The sequence below is a fragment of the Artibeus jamaicensis genome, unplaced genomic scaffold, assembly GCF_021234435.1.
Source record: "Artibeus jamaicensis isolate MK-2021 breed Jamaican fruit bat unplaced genomic scaffold, CSHL_Jam_final scaffold_537, whole genome shotgun sequence".
In the NCBI taxonomy this organism is placed as follows: domain Eukaryota; kingdom Metazoa; phylum Chordata; class Mammalia; order Chiroptera; family Phyllostomidae; genus Artibeus; species Artibeus jamaicensis.
The window spans coordinates 8,464,921-8,481,067 of NW_026522047.1; the positions used below are offsets into that span (position 1 = coordinate 8,464,921).

General features: G+C 38.0%; 1 protein-coding gene across 2 annotated transcripts; it reads left to right on the top strand.

Moving 5' to 3' along the window:
* Positions 1–1,935: 1,935 nt before the first annotated feature.
* On the top strand, positions 1,936–14,930 carry CUNH4orf33 (chromosome unknown C4orf33 homolog). Of its 2 annotated transcripts, none has more exons than XM_037129964.2 (6): positions 1,936–2,022; positions 4,743–4,931; positions 6,992–7,052; positions 9,672–9,723; positions 9,845–10,044; positions 12,016–14,930. In XM_037129964.2, exons 2-6 carry the CDS (start codon positions 4,751–4,753, stop codon positions 12,119–12,121), a joined length of 600 nt encoding a protein of 199 aa, XP_036985859.2. In that variant the 5' UTR covers positions 1,936–2,022; positions 4,743–4,750; the 3' UTR covers positions 12,122–14,930. The 2 variants fall into 2 exon arrangements, with proteins under 2 accessions (XP_036985859.2, XP_036985861.2); XM_037129966.2 differs by lacking the exon at positions 12,016–14,930 and adding an exon at positions 11,143–11,376.
* Positions 14,931–16,147: the final 1,217 nt, after the last annotated feature.

A 16,147-nucleotide genomic window follows, 5' to 3' on the forward strand; every position in this document is an offset into this window, starting at 1 on the left:
TTGGGTGAAGGAGACACTAAATGAAGGGAAGTGGTTGATAAGTGCTGAAACTGCTAGGATAGTTAGGACTGAACTAAGCAGAACCATACTGCATATTTCTAGAACACTTAATCATGTTTTATAATCTCAATGGTCAGTCAGCTCTCCTGTCTCATAGGCTAGTTTTCTATAAGATAACCACTTCAGTTAAAAAAGCACCAATAATACCCACTGGCACAATGTCACATTTCAAATTCATTTGAAATGAATTTATTGTATGAACTGACATGTAACAAGTAGAAAAATAAGGTAGATTTTTTTAGAGATTGTAATTAAGTGAGGATTACAGGATTGAAAATATCTTTTATACTCATGTAACTGAGTTAAACATTAAAAATGTCAGAAGAAAGAAGTTTATAATCAATTTATAATCAATATATGAATATTCTACATATAACTTAAAAAAATGAAACTGTAAAAAGGTGAAGTTTAGTCAAACTTTTACCCCTTGTGTTTTCATTCTATAATATGTATGGAGCAATACAAAACTGCTCCATTATTGCAGAAAGGGGTGGAGACATAAAGCCATTAAAAAATCCACCTTTTCTTTGTTACCAAATACAGCAGCTGTTATATCAACAGTTGGTAATTGGCCAAAGAACGCTTTAGGGCTTTGACTTCTCACTGCTGTTGAATTCACACATACACCTTCAGTAAGCTGGACAGTTTGCTGTGGTTACCTGTAATTGCTTTCCCTGCTTAGGGATGTCACTACACTCCTAACCACCCCCACCTCCACCCCACAAGCAAAACTGGTGAAGATAAGGAATTCGCACTCTGGTAGACCTTTTTTAAGAGAAGTTGTGGCCTGTGTGGAGTTTGTATGGTGGGCCTCTGGATGGAAGAAAGCTAATCTGTTCAGTATTTGTGCATTTCACTAAAATGGCAGCTTACAGTTGTGTATCTGCTTTTGTGATGCCAGTGCTCATGTTTTAAGTGAGAAAAGAAGTAACTACGTTGTGCTGTGTATACAAGATTTCTGGGAAAGTAAAGAAAACCCCTTTTTATGCCTCACCCAGCTTGAAGGTACCTGACACTCAAGTGTGCCCTTACCGTTGAGCTGCTTTTGTCTTATTCTAAATAGTTCCTTTGGAGGAAGAAAAAGATAACCACTTCAGAAACACGCAGTATTAATAATTTGAACAAAGCAGTATTTTTCTTTAAGCAAACCTGTATACTTTAATAATAAATAAACATTTTTGAATACTGTGTGCCCAGCACTGTTCTAAATAATGTGCATATATAATACATACATTATTAGTTATACACACTATAATGTATACATGCATATATACCATTAGTTATAATGTACGTATTGTGTACATTACAATGTATACATAATATACACATATATTAATATGTATCCCAATTTAATTCTTACAAAAAGCTTTTAAGGTAGGTGCTATTTTAAAATTCTTTGTTAAAAACGTGATGACGATCACCATTGGAAGGTGCCTGAGTTGGGATTTGAACCACTGCAATGTGTTTCCCATCATCACAATCTTCCACCACTATGTCCGTGCCTCCTAGTAGAGTAATAGAACTTACAGCTGGGGTAAGATTATTTGTATTATTTATAATCTTACCCTATAGCTAGTATAACATAATTTCCAGGTATGGCTTAGATAGCTGGTTAGCCTTTGGGTGCATTTAGTGAATTATCAGTGTGCATGTTCTACTTTAATCTTAGTAATTTATGTTTGATTTCCAAATTGTTGCATGGGATTTATATTGCTGAGTCACTCTTCTTTCTCCTAGAAAATCACTCATTCTTTGGTAGAATGATTAAAAGTCTTCAGATGTTCGCTGGTGGTCCTTCAACATTTCTCTTTTCTAGTAAAAATCAGAAATCTGCTTCAGCCCTCCAAGTCCCTCCCCAGACTACGTAGGCCCTGGGCGGGGCCTAAGGCGGGGCCTAAGGCTCAGCCCTCTCCTGGGATCTCGCTGGAAGGAGGAGCCTGGTGGGCAGAGAAGAGCTTCCCGGTCTGTGTTCTCTTCTTGACATGCTTTCTTCACTCTCATTCCTTCTGTCTGTTCTCTTCCCGATATGCTTTCTTCCTTCTCATTTCTTGCTCCTTGGTCCAGGCTTGTTGTCAGGTTTCCTCTGGTAACTTCTCCGCTGCCTCCTCCTGCAGACATTTCCCTCCCTCTTTCAGCCGGACTTCCTTATTTCTCCTTTACTCTTTTAACCGAGGGGGCGAAGGCAGGGGCGGAGAATGGAAACTGAAAAATAATTTTTGTAGAAAACTAAAGACAATTTTGTGAATAAATGAATTTGGAAAGTGTCCTTGCAAACACTGTTGAGGAAACACCTATTCCAGAACTTCCTTCTTTTCACCTTTGTGGATATTTTTTTTCTCTCTTAAGCTTTTCATGCTCCAAGGTTCTGCCTCCTTTCTCAACCTTCACTTACTTCCTTTTAAAGATCTTTCCATAGTACAGGGGAAGCATGAACATTAATTTTAAATTATTATTATTTTACTTTTTTTGATGAAAGAGTAATTTGAGGGATAGCAGTTAAAAATGTGGGGAAAAGCAGCACTAAGAGTAAACATTCTTTTCATGTTTACTTTTAGGAGGAGTGCATCACAAGCTGCGGTTAATTCCATTTAGAGATAGAGATGATTGACAGCTGGGAGTTGAACATTTGCAGGTGGAAACCCACTGAATAGGATACGAGTGCCTTTAGTATGTGAGCATTTTCGTGGATATAAAGGTCGTAGGGAGAATGAATGAATGAATCAAAACTTCCTAGTCGCTGAGCTATATTTTGCCAGGATCAAGAATGGTCAGGCTCCAAGTTAGAAGACTAGCATATTCTCTCAGCGTTTTGGCACCAGAATCAGATTTAAGGAACATTTCTAATACTTTATTTATTCTCATTTCTTCCTATATGCTATAAGAAGGTACTTATAGTACCAAAAGTTGGAGTAGAGGTTGTACATTTATTTTTGAAGAAAGTATCTGCATATTTTAACTAAAGAAAATAAATTTATTATTAAGGTATTTTATTCTATGCAAGTCAGGACTAAATTCCACACCAATGTATATTTATATAGTTTTGTCACTCACTGAGCTTATTTTAATATAAATTACTGAACTTATCCTTTCCTAAAATGCTATTACTTGCAAGTGGGTTGCAATACCAGAACAACTTTTTAATTTTAGAGGTTATATATATTAAAATTTGTTAGTATGTATTGAAAATTAGGAAAAGCTACATACTTGGCTTTTTAAACATTTTATTTATTTTTAGAGGGAAGAGAGGGAGAAAGAGAAGGAGAGAAAGAAACATCATGGTGTGGTTGCCTCTTGAGCGCCCCCTACTGGGGGCCTGGCCCACAACCCAGACATGTGCCTTGACTGGAAATCAAACCAGTGACCCCGTGGTTTGCAGGTCAGCACTCCATCCACTGAGCCACACCAGCCACGGTGGAAAAGCTGACATACTTTAGAAAAAGGTTTTCAGAGATGTTGGATTCATGATGAGACACAGAGCTTATATATTTGGACCTCCCAGTGCTTGACACATAGTTGGTATTCCATACACATTCACTGAAATAAATATATCCAAAATTTAGTACTTCGTTACTTGCAGTAAAAGCGACATATGAAGTAAGGAAATGCCTTCAAAGACTTTAGATACATAAATTATAGTCTGAAAATATCATTTCTTAATCAAGATTATCTTCTGAACAAGGAAGATATAAGGACCTACTATAATTTGGCAAATCCACTACTACTAAAATGAAGCTTTCATTTCCTTGCAGATTCCTGAAATGACTTCATCTGGGAAAACATGGCTGATGTTGGTTCAGTTTCTTGGTTTTCCAGCCATGTGACCTTGAACAAGTCATTTTTCTCATTTGTACTGAAGTTAATAGTTTATCTGCAAGTTTCTTGTGAAATTAAATTAGATAATGTTTATAAAATGCCCAATTCATAGTTTTCAACTCAATATAACTTTATTAGTATAATTACTGTGTCCTTCCATTTCCTCTGTGGAGAAACCGTGTAAAGTGCAAATACTGCTTGTGTCACATGTATTTGCACTTTTCAATTTTTGGCATTTTAAGTGTGAAATGACCACTTGCTTGGTTAAACCTTTTTCTCTAGTTGAAAATGGGAAAAGGATATGCCATCATTTAAACTTTGAACTGGACTAAGAAAACCTAGACCCTGAGGCCAAAGAAGGTAACATAATACCTTTTCTCCCCGCAAAAGCAAAAAGTTTTTAGCCAAAAGAACAGATGTTAACAGCAGTGCTTTTGCTGATTTACAGAATTTTTTTTTATCAGATTGAATTTTATTATAAAGATCTTGGTTCCCAGGGGGTCAATCATTCAGACACCTGTACATTGGACTGTAAATGACAAAGGATGACATGTAAACTCACAGTGCTTATAGTTGTTAAGTACATGAACGATTTCTGCAGGGGATTTAAATTACATTTTATAAAATGATTTTGGATCTAGACTTAAAGTCTCCAAACTTTTAGGGGCCAACTTCCCGTTTCACAGTGGAACTCGGTGTCCGCAATGTGCCGTAACACAATGTGCCTTTGGACTCTCGGAAACCCTGTTCCGGTCACTCTGCTGCCATCGGTCCTGCCTGCTGTTGGGCATGGAAATGTTCATTTCCTTCCTGACTAAGGGAAACATGGGTATATTGTTAAAGAGTGCATTTTCATATCTTTTCTTTAGAGTCTAAAATGGATTTTAGAATCGAACACACGTGGGATGGTTTCCCAGTGGAGCATGAGCCCGTGTCTGTGGGGCTGGAGCCCGGGGACGGAGGAGTGCTGTTGAAGGTCAGCGCTCCGTTTTTCAATGATCCTCCGGCCCCACCCGGAGAGCCCGGGAAGCCTTTCAGCAGACTGTGGGATTATGAAGGTGAGTGGAAGTACTGTACTTTATTGCAAACATAAATCTTCGTATAATAACCTCTCCCAGAGCTCTTACTCGATCTTGCTGTAGGGAAGTGAGTGCTTCTGAGGAACTGACATGTGCACTGGGAGGTATTTACTACCAGCCTCTCATTCCTACTTTTTCACTGTTACCTGCGTGACTTCCACAGTGTGCCTAGAACGGTGGAAAAGGGCAGTCACAAATCCAGGCTTCTCAGTTGCTGCCATGTGTCCTTCCTTTGTGTCTGTCACCTGTTTTAAGAAGAGTTCAGCTTTCCTGTTTTGTCTTTTAAGTATCTTCAGATTGCCACTTTAACCTTATAAACCTTCTTTATGGAAGTGTTGGGGTGTTTTACTTGTTATAGAAACACCATCAACTTCAACATGAAATGTAGTTTTTATTTTAACGTACTGACAAGTGATCTCACATATCAAATCAAGGTTCTAAGACACCATAAAATTACAGTTTCAGGATTGCTATCCGATTCCTTTCCTATGTCTCCTAATTAAGCTACCAAATGATGCCATTCCTCAGATCACAAACTGTGACTGTCCCTAAGATAAAGTTCACACCCTTCCCGTAGACTTTGAGGGTCTCATTAACTGGGTTTTCTCATTCAGCCAAAAGCCTCTGCCTTCTAAAAGGCCGTAGTATCGCTGTCCATGCATATTCTTACTCAGGTACCTTTTCTCCTGCCTCCAACACACATAGTTCAAGGTCTAAGTGAGGCTCCAGTTATTCAAAGAAGCCTTTGCTGACTCTTCTAGTCCCTGTGAGCATCTACTTTTTCTGTGCCATCTGTATAGCATGCATTTTGTCTGTTAACTTATCCTATGTTAAACATACGTTGTCTTTTACTGACACAGAGCTTGCCTGTATCAGCTTCCCACTGGTGTACACTCCAGTGTGGCTTATCTACTCAGCATGTCCCCAACTCAGCTCATCCCCTTGTCTCATAAACCTGCTTCTTTCCCCAATTGCCCAGTCTCCATCAGTGGCGCTCCAGCACTTCAAATCACCAAATAAAGAAATGTGAGATTTTTCCCAAGAGAGTCTCTCCCACTCGCTGTATTTGGATTTAGTAAGTCTCACTGGGTTCCCCTCCTAAATGGTTCTCTAGTTCAGGGCCCCTTCTTCATTCCCACTTTTCCACTGTCTCTGCTGTGGCTCAGGCCTCCATCATCTTTGACCTCAGTGGGGGCAGAGCCCCCTAAGTAGTCTTTTTGCCCTTAAGTCCACCCTTCCCTCTTGGAAGCCAGAGGGATCTTTCTAAAGTAAAAATTTAAACTCAGCATTCAGCTACTTAAAAACCTTCTCAGGCTTCTGCTGCTCCCAGGATAACTTTTACTTCTTAACGTGATTTCTGTATAAGATTTTTCATGACCTGGCCCTCCTTCACTCTGCAGCATCACTTATTAATACATTGAGAGGTCTGCTTATCTGCCAATTTTGTGATTGCTCTGTAGCCTACTTACCATATACGATATCATGGGTATCTTTTCATGTCAAAAACATTTAACTGTGTCTTTGATTTTAAAGGCCACATTAAAGTCTACCGCATAGAATACATAAATTTCGTAACTTATGTACTAGCTTTCCTATATCATAGATTTATGTATATAATAGTCAACAACCCTACACAATAGGATATAATCATGGAGATAATTTCCAGTGTTTTTGAGCAATACTTTGATGACTGGCATTACATTTGCTGCTGCTTCTCATTGTCTGTTGCTTCCTTAGGGTACATTCTTAGAAGAGGGTGACTGGCTCAGGGTCTGTGTGATGATGTTGATTTCTTTACAGCCTCACCAGGAGTAGTGTTATTCATCTTTTTAATTTATGGCCATCTCATATGGGGAAATTTGAGGATGATTTATTTCTAGGCAATGTCCATTTATTTTCTTTGTTCCTTTTCCTATTGGGGATGGAGCTATAATTAAAAATAATGAGTTAATTTATTTTATACTCTAAAGGAATAAGAAATTAGTTATTGTTGAAGCAAAATTAAATTTCTGAATATATTGTATTTCTGTTTTCAAAAGTTGTGGAAGCATTTTTCTTGAATGACATTACGGAACAATATTTAGAAGTTGAACTTTGCCCGTAAGTATGAACATTTTTTTCTAACTCATTATTACATAATTTGAACACATTGATTTTTGCTTATAAATCATGTTGTCATAGTAAAAACTCACTAATTCCAACAATGTAGAGGAAATGCTAATCTGAATTATGCATATTTCTTATTTTCAAATAAGTGTATAATTTAAAATATATGTTTAGAACAGGGTGGGGCAATATTAGGTTTACAGTTGAGAGTATGCAAAACACAGCTTATTCTTGTATTATTATTTATTAACTATTATATTATTTTCCATATGAACAACTGTAAATCTAGTTTTTCCACATCCTATATGTATTATAAATGTGTGAAAGTATCATGTTGACATAATTTTTGTTTTACTAATGTAGTTGGCTTTTGTAATAAATTAAAAAAATTCTCTTTTGCAAAATGAAAAATTATCATAAAACACAAACTCATTATTTACTCTTTAAATTTGCATTATTATGTACTAGCTATTCAGAAAAAAAGGAAACAGATATAATGAATTAAACTATATGAAAATGTTTCAGGGAATTTTTTTAATGGCTAGATTACACTTTAAATTTATGTATTCCATAAAAATGTATTCATGCATTCCTTTATTCATCATTCATTTACTGAGCGTATCACTCTGCATTCAATATGAGGGATAAATCAGACATGGCTTTTTCTAGACTCATTTAAAGTTTTAAGCTTGGACTCTCTTTGTTCAAATTTAACCATTCTCTGGAAAACCTTCTTTACCTGGTTGACAGTTTTTATCCTGTAGATGTGAAAAAGTTAATTTATGCCCTCCTCTCATCTATATTATGGCAAATTTTAAATTAGTAAAGTAACAATGAAATATTTTTTGTATTGTGATTATTCAGTTTAAATGACATTTAAGTGCCTCTCAGTATCAAATATTCAGTAGCCTTTGTCCCTTCATAGTCTTGGGATTGAGTTAAATGAGATGATAGATACTTTCTTTTCCTTATTTTGTTTTTTCTGCTAACTCTCACGTGGAGAATCTAGCTGTTCGCAATTATACTTTTCAGAAGAATAATCTATATCTTTGTGTGTCACCTTTCAACTAACATGCCAACATTTTTTTTATTGAAAAGTATGATTCATTGTCCTAAGCTGTCACTTTTGTAAAAACATTTCACCTATTAGATGATTATTTTTACCATATAGGTGAGAAAGCTAAAGCAAATAGATTTATAACTTGTCTGCAAGACAGTAAAGAATTTGAATCACCCTGGCTGGTGTGGCTCAGTAGATTGAGTGTGAGTTTGCAAACCAAAGGGTCGCTGGTTCAGTTCCCAGTCAGGGCACATGCCTGGGTTGTGGGACAGGTCCCCAGTAGGGGGTGTGTGAGAGGCAACCACACACTGATGTTTTTCTCCCTCTTTTTCTCCCTCCCTCCTAAAAATAGAATAAATAAAATATTTAGAAAAAGATACTTGAATCTACTAGAATTCTAAAGTTTCATTCTTAGTTTTACTTTTATTAGATAAAAATATCAGTTTATTTTCATAAACTCTGAAACTGGTGCTTCTATTAGTACTGGATGAGTAGGATAATTAGATTCTCTTTTATTAAAATAATAAATAATAACCATTATGCACAAAATTAATAAATTCTAAAAGTTAAAAAAATCCTCAGAGTAGTTTGGTTTCATATGTATCAGGACAGTCAGTAATCAAGAATCATGGTCTTGCTTCAGGCCATCAATTCCTGTAATAGTTAATCTCTAGGAAAGTAATGTGAAGAATACTGCTGTTTTAATTTACAAGAACTTTTACTTCTCCTGGGCCGTTATTAAGCTTGCATAATAGCAATAAAATGAAGCAGAGGAAAAGAATACTTGTTGTTTGTTAGAACAGCTTGCTAAAGAAAATCCTCCTTGAAAAGTTCACGAAAGACTCTCTGTACAGAAATGTACAGATACAGTCTTTTCCAGAGACAGTACATTTGTTTCATGGAATCACTTGCAAGTCTTTGACTCTTACTGGCCTGGCTAGTCCTGATCACACTGTCTCATTTGAGTGTCCTTTGAGAATTGTGTTTCTCTTGGAAAATGTGACATTGGTGCCCGATCTAATGATTGAAAGCAGGAGAAACACAAGAGGCAGACAAATGAAGTTTTAGACAAACTGTATTTTGTTTTTTCTGTCCTCCCAAAGAGCTTCAAGACAGTTTTCCTATAGAAAGGACCTTTAGCCAAGTTGTTGGGTAGACCTGGAAATTACTGCCAGCTTCCCTTTGGGCCCTTTCATCTTGGAAACTGGTTTTATTATAATCTCCAAAGAGCATGCTGTCCCCCTGCTCCTTTTCACACTTTGCATCATCTAACCAACTGAAGCTTTTGACATAATTCTGTATTTAAAGAACATAAAGCCATCTGAGCACATGTAACTTTTGACTATAATTGTCAGGAAAAAGGTAAACTCAAAGATGTCATTTCTAAGTAACCTAATACACCGACTCTTTCTCTAATTATCTAATGTTCGTATTGCATCTTTTTAAGTATTTGGAAATTTGGTTACAAATACACACATTGCAAGTACGAAGGATAGCGAAGAACATACCGCTTGTTCCTTTCAAACACTCACGAGGAATTTTAATTTTGACAGCCATGGACAGCATTTGGTGCTTCTATTATCTGGAAGAAGAAACATGTGGAAAGTAAGTAAACAAAAATACAAGGCAAAATTCTTAAATGTAGAAGATATATGTGTATATAATATTTAATATATATGTTTAAAGTATCAACCTGAATTTACCTATTTCATATATTGTTTCCTAGCAAGAACTTGCTCTACCATTCAAAGCGTCCAGAGGAGAGACCAAATGGGAGGGCAGAGCTTGTGTTCCTTGGAGTTATTTTCCACCAAATGTGACAAAATTCAATTCATTTGCAATTCATGGGTCAAAAGATAAAAGAAGCTATGAAGCCCTTTACCCTGTGCCTCGGTGTGAACTGCAACCTGGACAAAAGCCTGACTTGTAAGTAGGAAAATGAATGAAGACATGTTCCCCCTGTGAGAGTTTTTTGAAATTAGTTCTTGGTGGGCGCGGGGCAGTGATAGCATTTCTGTTCAGAGGAGACCTGTATGCACAAGGCCTGGTGGGCTCCTGTGCTCCCTGATGGTCCTCAGTAAATACACACGACAGACCGACTGTGGAAGGACTTAGCCTCCCTCACTGCTGTAAGTACAGTGCTTACATTTCCATGGCAGTGTGAGAAAAATCTAGCTTAGTGCATATTGCAACAGCTGGTATAGCCTATTGCAGATTCATTTATGATCCCTTTCAAAGCTAAATGGCCAGGGGCATCCAGATTCTTGGTATGAACAAAGGGTTAATAAATTCTTTCCCTTGTTGCTTGAGAATGTGACCTTCAGTTAAATCCTTAGCTCTCTTCCCTTGGTCACCTCATAAGGACAAAAAAATGAACTAGGTTTCTAGGCAACATGGCTTATGATAAAAATGACTCCCAATTGGTAAATAGTATCTAGACCGATGGTATTATGAATAAACTGTAAATACCCGATGGGGACGCGTGGCTTTGGATTTCCCTTTAACAGTCTTGTTCCCCTGGGGGTCCCTAGAAGCTCTGTCTGTGGACTTGATATAAGAGATATTGGCCCCTGTGGGGCTGCAGGCATGTAAGCAAGCCCTTGGGTCTCCTACACTTGCCCGATTTGAGTCTCATGTCTTTGAAGCTGTCACCTAAGGACACACAGCTCCTGGACAGCTGGGTGGATGCGTCAGGGACTGCAGCGTGCTCTGCTCCCTTAGAGGGGAGAGCCCGCCGCTGTCCCGGGGCACGCCGGGCTTCCTGCTACCTAGATCTCTGAGTGTGCTCAGTGTGGCCATGACCGGCTGGAGAGCCTGGGTCCAGAAGAGCCCAACAGAGACATCCTAGTGGGCTTGCGCCATGGCAGACTGACTTCCCTGCCTTTTTACCCCCCCAAAAAGCTCTCCTCCGCTCCCTCTTTGCCTTCTCCTTCCTGTCTTGCCTGCTCTTTATTTTGCCTTCATCTCTTCCATCCTATTCCTTTCTCCTGCCTGACATACTTTTCCCTCTGCTTTTCTTCCCAGTCCTGAACCTTTCTAACCAACATCTTCCTCCCTGGTTTTATCTTAACCTTCACTGGCGGTTCCTCAACCTCCTCATCTGGGATTGACATTTGTGGTGCAGTCTGGCCAGGTGAGCAGCACGGGACTGGCATCTAGATGCAAAGGACTTGGGGCCTTCTGTCAAGGTGGCTTGTTTCTCTGCCTCTTCACCACCTAATACCTTCTTCTATTTAGGCTTCTTAATGTGATGTTATGTTTGGCTCCTCAGTGTATACGTTATTGCAGGCTTATCCTAGGAAAAAGTATGGTTATACCATCAGCCAGGGCAGAGTCAAGGCAGAGTGATTTCCCGCAGAGCTGAGCTCTGAGGCAGCACATTCATGAAGCCTCTCTCTCCTCGCATTAAGCCCCAGTGGAAATCTCCATAATGGTTAAAAGGTGTTCTAGGAAGAAAAAAAACTAGGATTAACACCCTTCTCACCTCCTTTGCTTTGGCAAAGGTGTCTGTCCTCTAATCAATGGAGCTGAAACTTTTAAAAACAAATGTATGACTAATGTAAACTACATCAGTGTTTAAGTATAAAACATCTTTAAGAATGTAATATGATTTAAGGCAAGATGGAAGGAGTCAGGTTTTGAGGGCTGGTTTTTATTTCTGCCCTCCTCCGTGAGGGAGCTAGCTGTGGAATTTCGAGGAGAGTGCTTTGGGCCGAGGACGCGTGTTTCCAGAGCTGAACGTTTGAGAGCCAGAGTGAGAAAGTTACACATACAGGCTACATTCTTCACAGAGTGCTGTCCCATCGCAGATGTGACAGCATGAATAGCCCTTCAGAACAACTATTTCCCAGAAGCGCAATCCACTTCAGTTCCCACCTTCTTTGTCTCTACATTTAGCCATCGTCTGGAATACTTCAAGCCTTTCAGTTTTAACACACTGTTTGGAGAAGAATGGGAACAACCAGAATCTGACCTGTGGCTAACGGAGAAACCTGATTTATAGGAGTATAGTAGATGACCACATCAATCACTTCTGTATACCTTTTTAAGGTAAATCAATAGCAAGCATAATCTCTTTCAAGATGCTCTGAAAGTATTTCAACAATAAATGTTTTCATAAAGGTCAATGACAGTATAGTATCTCTCTGGAAAATGGTGCATAAATTAACAGGAAAATGGAAAGTGTGTCGATGATTGTATCTACAAAGTTAACATTTTTCTCCAAGGTGTTTAGCCAGGAGCCCTCGTGTTAGTGAGTTCTGCCCTCTGCTTTGTATCACCCAGGTGTCCCTGACTCTGCCACTCAGATCATTTCTTCTCCTCGCGCTTCCCTGGACCTCAGCCAGCCTGAGACAGGAACATCTTACCGCATATTCTTGAACGCCATGTAATATATATTAATTCCTTACTCAGAATCCTTTGTCCATTCTGGAAATGAGTAGAAAACAGTTACCTGTTTCAGTTCAACAGAAAATCCACATCTGTAAAGGCATCGTTAAGATACCTGTGCTATTTAATGAGCTGTTTTTCCTGTTTTGTGACTATTTTTACTCTGTAGAAGGAATGGAATTTGGGTAGCAGCTTCTGCTTTTATTATAAAGAAATGCCATTCTCTTAATGCTATTAAACAATGTGTGGGACATACTCATTTTTTTTTTTTTTTGCAAACAGCAAATAGCCTGGTGTACAGTTTTCAAATGTTCAGTTATATTTCAGAGCTTGAAGCCATCTAGTAGCTCATGTATGGACCTCTCCACCAAACCTGATGCTTCTCATGACTCAGAGGATAGCAGTTTTGCAGAAAAACCTTCATGACTGGTACAGATACCCAGGCGCCTACCCAAGATATACTTTCAACTCTTCTTTATTAATAGAACTTTAATTTTTAAGGGCTCTTGTTAAAAACCGCATTTTCCCAGATGCCTTTGCAGATAGAAATGACCGTATAAAACGGTTCACGTCAGTGAGATATAAGCATTATTTATAGTGTTTGGTGGGGCTTGAAGAAAAGATGCTGTAAAGGTGAAAGACACAGCCGCCGTACACCCTTTGTCCTGTGCCTTCCCCCTTCCTTTTTCCTGAATTGCAGAGTGAATTCCTCAGGTAACCCACTAGTGACAGTGGTCAGTGCGGAGCCACCTAAGGAAGAGCTGAGTGGAAAGACGAAGGAGCCTGGGTTCCAAACAGCTCAGCAGAGGAGCAGTCTGCCTGCACTGCCCACCCGTCCTGGGGAGAAGGGGGCGCCTGAGTTGTTTCCCCAGAGTGATCTGTAGATTCAGTGCAATCCCAGGAAGAAAATCCTAGAAGGTTTTTGGGGGTGGAAATTAACATTTTCAATGGCTATGGAAAAATATAATTAAAAATATGTAAAAGAAATGGAAAAGACCTTAGCCAAAACAATTTTGAAAGACAATAAAGTCGGAGGACTTGTACTGCCTGAATCAAGACCGTTACTAAGCTTCAGCAGAGGAGACAGTATGTCCTCGGCATAGATTTAGACAAATAAGTTGTATGTCAGTAGAACAGAAAAAGGAAACCAGAAAGAGAACTATACAGAGTCCATTGACTTTGACAAGGGAACCAAGGTATTGAAAAGGGAAAGGTTTCTTCTTTCAACAAACTGGAAAAACATAAAATACTATGAACCTGGACCTCTATCTAACATCCTACAGAAGAATGGACCTAACTGTGATTGGTGAAATAAAAAATTTCAGAAGCAAGCCTTAACAATCTGAAGGAGACAGATTCTAAATTTCAAGTAGAACATAAAAAGCACTCGCTGAAACAGAAAAAAAAAATAAGTTGGGCTTCATCAAAATGAAAAGATTTTCCTTATCAAAAGCCTTCAGTAAATATGTGAAAAAAGAAGTCACAGATTGGGATACAATATTCAAAATGCAGAGTATCTGACAGAGGACTCTTACTGAGAATATATATGAAGAACTGAAAATCAGTAATAGTGGGACAAACCACAAACTGCTTTTTGCTCTTAAGGAACAAAAAACAGATACTTGGCAGAAGATGATATACAAAAGGCCAATAAATATGTAGAAAGGTTCCAACCTCACTTATCATCAAAGAAATATGAATTAAAACCACAACGAGGTATCACTGAAAGACTAAAATTACAAAACACCCTCAATGGCCAACCCTAACTGGCTGAAATTGAAAAAAAAAAAAACCAAAAACATTGAGAATGCCAACTATTGATGGGAATGTGGAGTAACCAGAATTTCCCCAACTATGGGTAGGAATGCAAAATGGTAGGACCACTCGGGAACTACTTGGCAATTTCTAGTTAAGTTAAATACATACCTAACCCTATGATTTAGCATTTCATTCTTAGATATATACTCAAGAGAAATGAATGTTCATAGCAGTTTTATTCATAACAGCACCAAACTGTAAACAATCAAATTTCCATCCACAGGAGAATGGATAATCTCATACAGCAGACAGTGGAATACTTCTCATAAAGAAGAATGGTGTATTAATATGTGCAACACGCTAGATGAATCTCAAAAGCATTATGCTGAGAAAAAGACCTGGACACAGCATACTGTATAATTATTTTTATATGAAGACCAATTATAGGCAAAACCAGCCTATCCTGAGTCAGAACCACACCTGCTCAGGGTAGGGGAGGAGATTCTAAGAATCCTGGAAAGGGGCAGGAGGGAATTTCCTGGGGTGGTTGAAATGTTTTGTATTTTGATCTGGATGATGGTATATATCTGCATACATTTGTCAACATTCCTTAAGGTGTATATATTTTAAGATGTGTGATTTTACTACATGTAAAATATACCTTTAATAAAATACTGTTATAAATAAAATGCTGTTCACTTCAGATTTACACTGTTCCATTGAGTAATCGTTAATGCTGGTTAAATGTGACTTATCAACTAACTTTTTTCATTTATTAAGTGTCTTCTTTATCTGAAAAGAGAGCTGGTGTAAGATAAATGCTTCCTTTCCAAGAAAAACAAAACAAGAGGTACTTTAGTTACATACCATGGCATCTTTAATGAAGTTCAGAAATTATTTTTTAAATTGATAGTAGTAACTAATTTAATATGCTAACCATCTACCAGTTTTGGATAGGAAATACACACTTAAAATCATCTAGGATGATTTATTTGTAAGTTACCTGAGAAATAATTTTATACATGCATGTAAAGCCATCAGTACAAAAAAATAAGATAAATTTCAGAGTATCCTGATTTTAGAACTGAATCTATTGCTGTGAATCACAGGTTCAGATATAAACCATAACTGTTTGTAACATGGGGAAAAAGTAAAGCTCAAATAGCCTAGATCACAGTCACAACCATAAACATCTAATTGGAACATTGTGGTCTATGAGCTTTCTAATATTTTTAAAATCTGTTTAGATGTTTTTAAAGCCTCTTTCAACTTTCTTTCATCTAGATAAAGAGATGTGCCTTCTTTCAATACCAAGCAAGCAAAAACACATTATATAAACATTTTCTTTTGAAAGGAACATGCAGTTTAACCACAGAATTTTGGAAAATGTGTCCATTAATAAGATACAAGCAATGCGCCCTGTAGAAACTTAATATTTGAAAGTGGATGTTTGTAATAGTTGGTCCAAATATGTGTTTCAACTCCGGGATCGTGAAAGGACAGTCATTCCTTTGTTTAACAGCATGAGCGCGTTTTCTCCTAGTGTTTTACTCGCTCGCCAGTGACATGCTGGTTCTCTCTTCTCACCACCTAAAAAGATAACACGGTGTGTGTGCACTCGTGGGCTCTTTCCTGTCCCCTCATCCCCAACCCCATGCCAGTAAAGTCACAATCCAGAGAAAAATGTTTCCTTTTAGCTCTAAAATACTTTTTGACATTAAAAAAAATTCTGTGCAGAAAAATTTTTTTCTCATCTTCCTCTTAAAAAAAAAATGCTAGAAGCCCTGGCTGGTGTAGCTCAGTGCAGCATGGATCTGTGAACCAAAGGGTCACTGGTTTGATTCCTAGTCAGGACACATGCATGGGTTGCAGGCCAAGTCCC